The sequence below is a fragment of the Grampus griseus genome, assembly GCF_964374135.1.
Source record: "Grampus griseus genome assembly, chromosome: 6".
In the NCBI taxonomy this organism is placed as follows: domain Eukaryota; kingdom Metazoa; phylum Chordata; class Mammalia; order Artiodactyla; family Delphinidae; genus Grampus; species Grampus griseus.
This window is the reverse complement of record NC_139000.1, coordinates 56769477-56782632: the sequence shown is the minus strand read 5'-3', so window position 1 is coordinate 56782632 and position 13156 is coordinate 56769477. Positions and strand designations below refer to the sequence as shown.

Below are 13156 nucleotides of genomic sequence, written 5' to 3'. Positions count from 1 at the left end.
CAAGAGGGTTGGAAACAAACAGAGTTCAAAATAAAATACTCTAATAAACGCAAACATAGCTTTCATACAGATCTATTTATCTGAGCAGTACTGAAATGGGAAAACAGGCACAAAGCAATGATATTTAATTAGAACTATGAGATATACAACCTGAATGTCAGGAGAGACAGGTATGTGGGGAATTATTTCACTGTTTCATTTCACTTCATTTGAATGTGAGCAGGGAGCTAGGATTCTAGAATCCAAGTTAGGGTGTTATTCAAACTTTGTAACTAATCTCTCCCTCTAACACATGCAGGTAAAGCTGCAATACAGCTTGATGTTTCTTATTTTAGATGACATAAGTGGCTAAAGTAAAGAAATAATAGCAAAATGAAACAGAGTGAGGACTAAACCAAAACTGGAAATGGTGAGAGCACTGAAGGTCACAGACCAAGGTCACAGATAAAGGCTCTGCAAGTTCAGAAATGATCCAACACTATACCAGGTGTTAGGGGTGTTATAGAGAAAAACGAGACAAAGTTCTGGCCTCCAGTTACTTAAAAACTAGCAGGGCAGTTTGGTCCGGAGCAACTTCCACGCTTTACAATTGGTAAATAAAAAGACAGGTGGTCTGTGAACATTGATTCCAGCCTTATGTACACTCTCACCCACCAAGCCCAAGTTGAAGCTGACAGAATCTTCTAATGTATGAACTTATTTACTTAGTTATGGTCTGGGACTGGATGAAACAATCACTGACATGCCTTTGCTTCCAAAATTTAAATAATTGACACTTATCTCTATGATATAGTGTTCTTTTTTTCCCAGCTTTATTGAAATATAATTGACATATTGTATAAGTTTAAGTTCTACAATGTGATGATTTGCTATTTCTATATATTGAGAAATAATTACCACAATAAGGTTCATTAACACTTCCATTACCTCACATAATTATCTTTTGTGATTAAATCATTTACGATCTACTCTGCTCTCTGTGGTGAGAGCATTTAAGATCTACTCTGTTGGCAACTTTCAAGTATCTAATAAAGCATTGTTAACTACAGTCACCATGCTATATACTAGATCCTCATAACGTATTCATCTTGTAATTGAAGTTTGTACCCTTTGACCACCTTCACCCATTTCACCCACACCCCCCGCCCCTGCCAATCACCAATCTATGCTCTGTATCTATGAGTTCAGGGTTTTTTTAGATTCCAATAGAAGTAAGAGCATACAGTATTTGCCTTTCCCTGACTTATTTCACTAAGCATAACGCCCTCCAGGTTCATCCATGTTATCACAAATGGCAGGATTTCTTTCCTTTTTTATGGCTGAATAATATTCATTGTACGTGTATGTGTATCTACACACACAAACACACACACACACACAACCTTTTTTTAATCCATTCACCCATCAACAGACACTCTTTTTAAGAAGAATCTTTAAAAAATAGAACTACCACAAACAATTCTCACACATACCTTATGAAAATGAATACAAGGTGTTTCAGGCTACCCTTTTCTTACCCTCAAGATACTCAAAGCACTAATCATAAAAGGAAACAGAATTAACTGAAACAATCACATTTGTTGTATAAATACATATCCCAAGCAAAATATGCTCTTGGAGTGTTTTGTGTTCATGATGAATAAGCCTTACCTTCACAAACCATGTTTAAAAAGAAAATCCCAGGAAATAATTAGTAATTAGAATTAGTAAAATAAAAGCCAGCAATGAAATAGCGTTTGACCTCAGCTGCTTCGTTAGATTTCCATTAGCTTTTTTAGAGCTTCTATTTATCAATAAAAGGAGGTCTAGGACTCCTCTGGAACCTAAAACTAACAGTGTGAGACTGATTCCTAAGAAAGCAAGTTCTAAGTGTACTTTCAAAATGCAATCATTTCAGCCACAAAATCCAAAGAATCATACTTAAGTACTTAGTAAAAAATTAATATTGCAACACTCAATGCCACACTAAATAAGGGTGTTAAAGCCAAAATATCAATATTATCAGTTACTTCTCGGCAACGATTAAAATAAAATTCAGTTATTTCTCAGGAGAAAAATTTAGAAATAGAGCTTCATGGACAAAGTTCACTCAAAACGAATAAACTGAAAAAACAATAGGCTCACTGAGAATTCAGATAATTTCCAATTAGAACTAAGAAATTATGTAGGTCTAAAAAAATCAATGCAAAGCTGTATTTAAGAGCTCCCATTTTTATTGCAAATTAAAAGAGATTTACATGGTATCAATATTAAAATACAAAAGGCACACGGTATTTTCTGAGGGTGCGGAGGGGTTAAGGTTAATAGAAAGATGCTTCAGATCAGTTGCAGAGACTGATTAAGTATTTCCTTCTGTAGACATGCTAAAGGAAAATGACATAATTGATCAGAAGCTGCCTTAGAATCAGGGTGGCTGGCCTAGGCCTGGCCCTGGCTCTGCCATGCAAAGGACAGTAGTACCTTGGGTAACAGGACTGCTCCGTGTGTGAGCACAGGAGCCAAGCAGTAACTGTGGATGGAACAGAGAACTCTTCATGCCTTGGTGAACTGGATTAGAATATCTCTAAATTCTGAATCTATACTTCAGGGTGAATGAGGGGATATCATGAGTAAAACTGACTCTACAAGGCTTTACTTTGGCTCATATAATATGACTAGAACCAGCTTGATAAATAAGAGCTGAATATATTTATTATAGCAGGACTTCATGGCTGTTTTAAAGATGCTGTACATTTATACAGTTTTTGTTAACATAATGAACACACCAAAGGAAATACCAAAATGTTATCTGGGCCCACTAATGAAAAGAATTCTTAAGTTGGAGATGTTACCTCTAATATGAAATCAGATTATTTGGACTATAAAGAGTGTCCATATTTTGCCCCATTTTCCCCTCACTACCCAGAGTGAATGCCAGCTATAAAAATCATACAGAAAGACATTCTCACAGATGCCTTTAATTTATAGTCACCATATGTCTATTTCAACACTGAGAGCTAAACATACATAATCATGACATAAATTTTCCTCATGTAAAGCATTGTCCTTCAGGTTTGTAACTTTGGTTGCAAGGAAATTTACTTCATTAACATTAGAGATCATTAAGGAATAAAGCAAATGCTACGATTATAATCCAAATCAAGCTGAGCATCTGCTCTGAGATCAAGAGTGAGGGATACAGTCTTGAGATCTGATCGGTCTTCACTTTCAAACATGTTCTGATACCTCTTGAAAGAGAATTTTTAAGAAAAGTTAAGGTAGCACATAATCAAATGGCAAAATGGGTGACATGGTGGATTAACAGAATGGAACGTAATGCTTGGATGTAAGCTAAAGTTTCAACAGGGTCTTCAGGAAAAACAGTTTAGGTGAAGAGAAATCTGTGTTCTCCAAGTGGGGAACCATTTGTGGTTGAAGTTTCTATCTCAAGTTCACAGCAATGCCTAGCACAGAACACTCTAAAATTTTCTAAAGTATGAATGTACGAATGAATAAGCGGGGAAGACCTCACGCTAGTGGAATAGTTGTGAATTAGCACAGCTTCCTGAGAGGTCACTGAAGATTCCCACCTTCACTGTTACTTAGAAGACTTATTTTCAAGAATTGCAAAATAGAGCCGGGCAAGAACATGAAGCAATACTTTGGACATGCTCTAATAAACCAGTAGTCTCCACAGGTTCCTGAGCAAACGGTGATGCCTAGAAATGTATGTAACATTTCCACAATGGATATAGAGCTACCAGGTAGGATGATTTGGAAAGAGAAGACAAGAAATACAGGTAACTGTGGAATGGCACACAAAAGCATTGTGTACTACCTTACCTGACCACTAGATTTAAATGGACCCACAGTGGATGGAGTGAGAAAAGGAGCTAAAAGATACTAAAATTAGCCACTTACTGCTGTCCATGCATTTCTTTTGCACCGGGCACATAGCCATCCATCACAGATCTCATGAGAAGGGATACCGTAACAACCTATAAAATAATAGTATGGACCCATTAATTAAAGTCTTTTGCATTTTGACAATATTACACATTTTAGCACTGAACAAATAAAATCGGAACAGCAGCCTACCATACCATTTTTGATTCTCACTGCTTAGAACAAAACATTAGCAAGGCTGGCTCAAAGATACTTTTGGTTCCCATGCCTCATAGCTAATAGGATTATCACTGCCAGAAAAAAATGAGAGTGTGCATCTTAATAGTTACCAGTGCTCACAACAGTTATTATAGAGAATACTGATGATAATACTTAATGTGTGATTAGAAAATTTCTAAATTGTCAAGTCTAGTCCTTTACTCATGCAAAACATATTTCAAAATAAGTTGCAATTTATGAAGCAAAATTTGGGTAAGTTTTAAAATGACACAATAAATAAACTGTGACACAATATTTATGCACATAAAATCAGTGCATAAAATTAATGTAATGTAAAAGTACATTTCAAAAATTATGTTTAATTAGCTTTAATTTCAGTGATAGGAACAAAGGATGCACAATTCATAGTTAGTGATGAAGAGCTGTCTTCAATTCTATTTGTCCATTCAGTACATGCCTGACTCAAAATAACAATGTAAAGAGATAGCTGATGATATAAATATATGTAGCAATTATACGGTATCAACAAACATGTGTTACTCTGGTTTCCTGAAGAAAGAGTTTTAAAAGATTTAAATGAGTAAAATTTAAAGGAGTAATTTTTAATATCAAATTTCTATAACATTTGACATGGGAAGAGAAAATAACAGAAATGTAATTACCCAAAGAAAAGCCTATCATAGTTACCCAAGACCATAAAGTGTTTAGTTCAGGCACATGTTTATAAAATATTATGGCTAAATTGCATAGCTAGTGCATTCTGGAGTCAAGATTAAATCCAAACTTGTTTGTGAAATGGTGCACTGTCTCTCATATAAATATAATCACGTAGAGTGAATGTGTATATATATGTGTATGTGTGTTACAAACTGATAGAAGCAAATAAGAAGTTTTATATAATTACATTTCAAGCACATCATGTTCAAATTCCTTGGGGAAGATGAAAGTATCTAATAAATAAATGCTAGATAGCCAGGCAAGTTCAACCTTAACACAAGACTGGTATTACTCTGGGGTAAATATAGAAGGTAATACCTTTATTATAAATCATTCATACTACACTGACAGACTCACACCACACATAAGAACGTTAACAGAACATTTGACTTGGTAAGAGTTGGAATATTAAAATGCTTTAAAATAGAATTGCAATGTTTAATAGATCCATTTTATACATTTTAGAGGATTTAAATGGCAGACCAATCTAAAAAAATGTATTTGCCACTTAACCCAATTATGTAAAAACACCAAATTGAGACAGGTGTGGAGCCTAACTTTCTCAGTCTTGGGGGAAAACAACCCTAAGCACTTTTTCCCCCCGGGAAGGCAATGAAGATCTCCCTACCCTTACAAAGAATAAAATTTTAACTCGATAATTAAATTTAACAATAATTCCCCAAATCACCAAAAGAATACTCATTTCTCTTTCAAAAGTAACAAAGGAAAACAGTCATGAATCAACATTAGAGATTAAAACTCAATTTTTACAAACTTTAAGTAAAATTCAAGCACGTGAAAGGAATCCCACAATGACCCCACATTTGGACCCCAAACAAACAAACAAACAGAACCAGACAGATCTGTTCTCCACTGATACCACATAAAATTGGAGGAAGAAGGATGATTACACCTATTCATACTTTCTTAGAAGAAATGTGATAAAGAATGATCTAACCATTAATAATGCCAACAGTACAATGTGATAGATTTGGCAAGTTACAAAGGGGTGAGAAATAGAGACTATGTGAAGCACTGAAAAGCCAGCGATTAATGAGTGATAGACTCATTTACTTGCATGAACCCGTACACGGCACTTTGCACAGGAAATCAGAAGACTTGTTCCATCCTCTTCCAGGAAGGCGTTAGGTGGAGAATATTCTATATTTTCCTCGCTATAAATAAAACACATCTCTGGAATGAGGGGCTTAGTCTTTCCTCCTGAAGTAACCACTTCATCTAATTTTGTCTCCCATCTAGAATCATTTTCTTCATTGCTGCTATCTGGCTGAAAAACAGAATATTTCCACGTGAGCAAAGAACATGGAAAAGAGCTCAGATCACTTGCTCTGGTCACTCAAATCCCCTAATAGCTGTTCATCCACTAACTTCCAGCTGCTGTACTTCCCCTTGTTCTCCCGGACCCACTATTAGCTCTTTATCAGTGCCGCTCCTCAGGCTCCCATCCAGAAGCTAAGCTGTAGGAATGAGAGGGTATTCTGTACATCTGCTGGTACAGAAATCGATGAGCTACTAAAACTACGTTCTTAAATACATAGTTCATGAAAAGCATCAATTCTTCTGATGAACGTTTTTTGCTTCTTTATTTGCACTAGGTTAACAGATCTGATTTCATTTACTGAAGAATCTTACCTGGTTACACCTGAAGGAGTATCTTCAAAGACCTCAGTTTTAATTTGTACAACAGTATTTAGAGAGTTTTTGAAGGCTTTTTGACTCACCACAAAGTTTTAAAACAGCGAGACAAAGATCTAGCAAATGTCATTAAATAACAAAGGATAATGTTCAAAAAGAAATCGTCACCTCTCACCAAAATATACAACAAATATTCAGTGTTTATTTGAAACTAATTAATGAACTATCTTATTATCCCCAGAGACCCTATATTAATAAATTTCCCCAAATCTTATAATTTTAGTTGGAATTTTTTAATTATCAGGGAAATATACAGGCAGATTATAATACAGAAGCAAGAATCAGTATAAAGGTAAGTTTTTCCAAGAAAATACAGAAAATTAGTGACTAAATGGGAAATAAAAATAAGGTTAATCACTCACCAGTGTCACATTCAAAGACAAGTGAATGAACTACTTCCTCTATTTACAAAGGTCTGAGAATGTGGCACATCACACACATTCATGCTCTGAAACGTCTAACCAGAATTACTAAATGTGGAACTCTAGGAATGATGTGATCTTGAGTAAAATATTTCTGACTTTATCAGTGAAAATATAACCCAGAACACAATGTTCACATCAACAGACTTTAAAATATATTGTATCTAAAAACGGATCTGGTAGTTTTACTCTTACCAGATTCTGAAAGATCATTTTGTCTGTGTTAGTGCTGGAGAATGTGGCCCTCTGTGACCTAAGATGCTATCAGCATAACATATACAAAATGACTTCTGAAAATAATATCATGAATGGCTGGCTGATGAGGGTGAACTGGACAATTCAGTTTGCATTGAGTCCTGCTGTGTCTTTTGCATGTTCCACATGGGAAGATGAAGAGAGATATTTTAAATGTGGGCCCAGAGCCGACATGTATATGATTGAGAGTAATATTTTCAAACATAGAGACTAGATCTAAGTTCTCTTTGTAAGCTTCTACTATTCTTAAGCTTTAAGCTCTGTGTTTCTTGGTGAAAGGGGTAGAAAGAAAGGTTGGAATTGCCCCTTGACTGAAATAAACCAAGACATTTAAAAATGATAAAGCACTGTCACAGAAAAGTCTCTCAAGTGGCACTCAGGAATTCCATTTGCTGCTCTATGATAGCCATTAGCTACAGAAGTACTAATGTCTTCCTCTTCGTGTGCCTACTAACCCTACAGAGATTCACCTGTGTTTTCAGTCACACAAAGTGCTGCAGTGAAAGGAGACGTGGGCAGGGGCCCCTCCCGCTGGCTACCTTGTAGTAGGGCATGAGCAGAGCACAGATGGCACAGTGCGGCTCCATTCTGCCCATGGCTGCATTATACTCTTGCTCGGCCACAAAGTTTGGGGACTTCGTCTGCCAAAGGTGGACCAGAGGCTTTGCCCAAGACTCGGTTTCTTCCACTTCCTCCTCAATCGATGGAACCTCAGGCAACTCTTAAGAGAAAGGGTGTGAAAACACAGTGAGCAGGGGACTCAGGTTAAAACAATAACCCTGATTATAAAAGAAGCACACACTCCCAAGTACCTGTGATATTAATGTCAGACAGGAAACCTATTTTATCTTTCAAATATATTCCGAGAGGTGAAACAAAATCTTCATCGTCCGCATCATCACTGGAGATCCAACGGCCACACAGACCACCCTCCTTTCCACTCCTTCCCCATCCCTGCCAGGAATCACTAAACCGCTCTCTCCTCTCAACTCCACTCCTTCTGTGTTTCTTGTGCTACCATGATACCTCCCAGGGTAAAAGGGTTTATATGTGTGAGATTATCTTCCAGCTAGCAGTGGAATTTGCTAGCCACTACCTGTCTTACCGATATTTTTAGTTTTCTGACCTAACACTGTGCATGATTTAATAAAAAGTTATTAATTATATTTCATTTAATTAACTTTTAGGTTCAAAATGCATGTAAATAACATTTACAGAGCACCTATCATGTGCCAAGCGATATACTGCCATTACATGGGTATAAAAGACAATCCCTACGTCAAATCTCATTTGTTCAATGTGATTTCCCAGAGGGTCAAATCTCTTAAGCATGTATATCTGTTAACATGAAAGAGGCATAGATCTATGCCACAAAAATGACATTTTACAAAAATTTATAGAAGGCCAGAAAAATACAGAAAGACATAACAGGTTAAGAGGAAAAATTCCTCACGCCCATAGCAGAGGACAGTATATCAAAGCGGGTGGCAGCAACCACAGCTACCTCTAGTACTTGATATCTATATAGCTGTGATACACTCTAAACTTCCTCACCAGCTGTCTCAGGGCTACAAATAAATACTGTAGAGCAATGTCCTCAAGTCCCAGAAGGGGTATACCTATGAACTAATGTGCTCCTTTCCTTGCCTTGTTGACTTACCTGTTTTAGAAAAAGTCAAAGTGGATTTGCTCAAGTGGAAAATAGGAACAGCTAAATTAGGCTGAAAATAATTCAAAAGACATCAAATGCCAACTGAAGCACAAGGGAACGTTCCTGTTTCCATGGCGGTGCTGGTGGTGGTGATGGTATCGGCAGCGGCAGCAGCATTATCATTTACAGTGGAAAATGCTTAGCATTCAGTCAGAGGCAGTGTTTGAAACAAAGGTAAGAACCTTTGCCTACATTTGAAATAAAGTAATCTGACACTAAACGTTAACAGTTTCCACCTCAGTTTCCTTATAATACACAATAGAAGACATACTGTGAAGACCAAAATTTGACAAATGAAAGATGGGAGTGAAAGTTAACCAGGAACTTGAAATACCAAAAAGTCTAATAGCTAATATCTCCAACATACATACTAAAAATGAGATCTAAACTGAAAAAAAAAAAAACCTTGGGTTTGAATAACTTGGACTCTACTTATTGGCTCACAATGAATTTATCGTATCATTTGCTTTATTAAAAAAGATGGAAACTCACAAGGCGGATGATGCTTTTATTCCTTTAGATGGTCATAAGATAAGGTGATGAGTTCTCAAAATATTTTTAGGGATTAAGGAAATATTTAATTCCTAAAAGCCTAGTGAAAATGAACAAGAAGTACGGGAAAAGAACAATTCTTAACAATGGAGCCAGAGAGCAGAAAAGTGTGTGTGCCAAGCCCTCTGGCAGACTTGGTCTAAGACTTGATCTAGGACACACCTTGAACTTGTCCTCAGACTCAACACTGACCTGGTAGAGGACCCTGCTCTACAGCTGTCCTGCCCCCAAATGACGTCACATTCTGGCCCAAAGAGCATTTGTCTTCTGTTTGGATGCTCTCCAGGCCAGAGTATGCAAAGCAGCATGGCAGGAACACTGTGCAGTCCCAAGTACAGGAACTGTCTGTCCAGAGACCTAGCTTTTTTTTTCCCCCCCACCGCACCACACGGCTTAACAGGATCTTAGTTCCCTGACCAGAGATTGAACTTGGGGCCACGGCAGTGAAAGCGCTGAGTCCTAACCACTGGACTGCGAGGGAACTCCCCCAAAGACCTAGCTTTAAATTCTAACTCTTTCCGTAAGATAGATTCTCATATGGTGATTATTCCTTTCTCACCTATTTCAGGTTTTTTTTTCCTTTTTAATATTAAAATGAAATAGTAAATGTAAAATTTCTTTTTAAATTCCAAAGTACTAAAATTCTTTGTAAATTCTGAAGTGATTATATAATGCACATGTTATTACGTAAAATCCATCCAATTATCTTATTTTCATATGATCTGTCTGTCAATTCCATGCTGAATTTTATGAGAGGGGAAAAAGAGACGGCATTTAATCATAAGTACATGATAATGATTATTCAGATTTTAACTTAGTTTTATTTTTATTTATTTATTTATTTTGCGGTACGCGGGCCTCTCACTGTTGTGGCCTCTCCCATTGCGGAGCACAGGCTCTGGACGCACAGGCTCAGCAGCCATGGCTCACGGACCTAGCCGCTCCGCGGCATGTGGGATCTTCCTGGACCGGGGCACGAACCCATGTCCCCTGCATCGGCAGGCGGACTCTCAACCACTGCGCCACCAGGGAAGCCCTTAACTTAGTTTTAAAAGTCAGAAACATTGGCACATTCTTGACGGTAAGTATTTTGTCTTCCTGAAATTATCTCATCAAATTATTCACCCCTCCTCTATCTCCAAGAGCTCTTGCTTACCTTTGAACCATGGCATTGTTCAAGAATAGACTAACCTTAGCTATTGCCTTTCCCAGACTCATGATATTCATGTAAACTACAAGCCTTAAATATTCTGGGGGGCAAAGTACTTTCAGGATATCTACATACTCTCATCATCACACAATTCCAAATGAAAATCCTCCCTTTCAGCCTCTAAACACCTTTCCTGTTTCTGGTCTCTTTTTAGTGTACCTTCTTCATCCAGTTACTTTTGAAAAAAATACTTTCTATCTTCCAATATACGGAAGAGGGAAAATGTTTTTTGCATCGTAGCTTCTAAGTGTTTTGATCATTTGGCATCACTATGCCTAGGAATTTCCTCTCCTCCTCCTCTTCTTCAACTATAGTTAACTAATGAACCTCTAAAGGTACACTGTAATCTCGTTGGTATATATTTACTTCCCTATATGATGCATTTTGTAAGATGTCAGGCAATGAAAATAGACCACACTGTTTTAAAGATTTTTTAAATATCAAATTAGTTTTCACAACACCTTCACAAAAGAAGAGGGCAGGGGCAGATATTAAACATACAAGGAGGGAGGAGATATGGGGATATATGTATATGTATAGCTGATTCACTTTGTTATACAGCAGAAACTAACACACCATTGTAAAGCAATTATACTCCAATAAAGATGTTAAAAAAATAGTTACCTATTATATAATTTTAAGATATCAATAGTATCAGTAATAATTAACTAGTAATTGTTAACTAGTAATAGTTAACTAGTAATTGATTGATTGATTAATACTGTATTGTATATTTAAAAGTTGCTAACACAGTGGATCTTTTTCTCACCACAAGAAAAAAATTTGTAACTGTGTGGTGATGTGTGTTAACTAGACTAATTTTGGTGATCATTCCACAATATATACAAATATCAAATCAAAAAAAAAAACCATACAAGGACATGGACATTGTAAGCATTCAATGAATACCAATGTTTTTATTACTATAATTATCTCTTTTTTTAATATACCAGCACAGCAACATTCAGAAGCTCTGAGTCTCACCCCGAGTGCCACAGTTTGCTATAGAATCAAGAGAGAATGAGGCAAAGGAAAGGTCCCTTGGTGCAAATGCATCAAAGTTTGGGAAATCTGTGAAAATGTTACCAGCATAGAACTCCCTTCTTTCCCAACTGTATTCTCAACAAGAACAAAAGAAGAGCTAATAGTGTAACAGCAGTTCTCAAAGTAAGGTCTGTGTACTCTAGGAGACACACAACACAATTTCATGAGGTCTGTATGGTCAATTTCATAATAACATGAGGGAGCAACTATAATAAAAATTAATTTAAAAAATAAACTGAAAAAATAATAACACGAAGACGTTATTTGCCTGTGTCACACTGCTGACATCTGTAACGGTGAGACAAAAGCAATGAAGGGTAAAACTGTTGGTGCCTTAGCTTGAATCAAGGCAGTGGCACCAATGCAGTCGTTATATTCTTGACTATCTCAAATCTGCAGTTGGCAGTGGGGGGGTGTTCTCTTAACAATGACTTGATGAAGCAAAAAAAAAAAAAAAGTATCAATTTTATTAAATGTGCAATAAAATGGGATGTATGCATAAAGCACTTCTGCCGCACCCTGAAGTTCAATGGTTGTCTTGGGAAAAGCACATGTGCAATTAATTGAATCACATGTTGAATGAGCTGCCTTTTTCATGGAACACCATTTTTACTTGAACGAATGACTAACAGACAAGCTATGGTTATTCAGACTTGAGTATCTGGCAGCAATGGAAGTGAACAAAGAAAGCTTTCATTTTAACAAAAAAACTATGGACAGTATTTGTTGACAATGATGAAATTCAAGCTTCTGAGTCAAAATTAGAACTTTGGAAAATTTGTATCCACTTTTGTGAGCTTGACAGCTTCCCAATAATTAAAGCTATTTCTAATGGAATTGATGGTGAAAATAACAAATGTAATTTTTTTATATTATATAAAAAGACCTGTATGACACAGATCTTTGTTTACCAATGCATGACGTTACAAAATCACGCATGCATATAAGAGCCACTCAAAGTGCAAGACAGACCAATGAATTTTTAGCTTAATAGAGAACAAAAAGTTCACTGATGGGATTTCAGATTTCATGTTGCAACTAATCTTTAAAAAACCACCATTTGTCAAGTTTTATGGCTATTAAAATACTGCACCCCTTCTAACCATGTATCCCTAGTAAGCTGGACTTTCTTCAAATATACCTCAACCAGAACAACATGGTCCAACAGACTGAATGCAGAACAGACATGAGAATCCAATTTTTATTAAACCCAATATTAAAGAGCTCTGCAAAAAATGTAAAACAATGCTGTTCTTCTCTTTATTTTTATGGTTTGGGAAAACTGTTATTTTCTTATAAAAATAAATGTAACTGTTTATGCATTTATTATTGTTACTTTAGATTTTTCCATTTTAACTTTCAGCAAATAAGTACAAAACAGAAACAGACTCAGACTTAGAGAACAAACTTACGGTTACGAGGGTG

At 36.4% G+C, this 13156-nt stretch overlaps 1 protein-coding gene across 5 annotated transcripts in view; it reads right to left on the bottom strand.

Moving 5' to 3' along the window:
* Positions 1–13156, bottom strand: part of KDM4C (lysine demethylase 4C) — a 410995-nt gene that overhangs the window by 160009 nt on the left and 237830 nt on the right. For 4 of the 5 annotated variants that reach the window (XM_082656307.1, XM_082656305.1, XM_082656308.1 and 1 more), the window contains 3 exons: positions 7754–7935; positions 5896–6109; positions 3901–3977 (listed from right to left, as the gene is read on the bottom strand). In XM_082656307.1, coding sequence (XP_082512433.1) covers positions 3901–3977; positions 5896–6109; positions 7754–7935 — 473 coding nt within the window. The remainder of the gene's footprint in view (positions 1–3900; positions 3978–5895; positions 6110–7753; positions 7936–13156) is intronic. The other variant, XM_082656309.1, reaches the window with a different exon arrangement.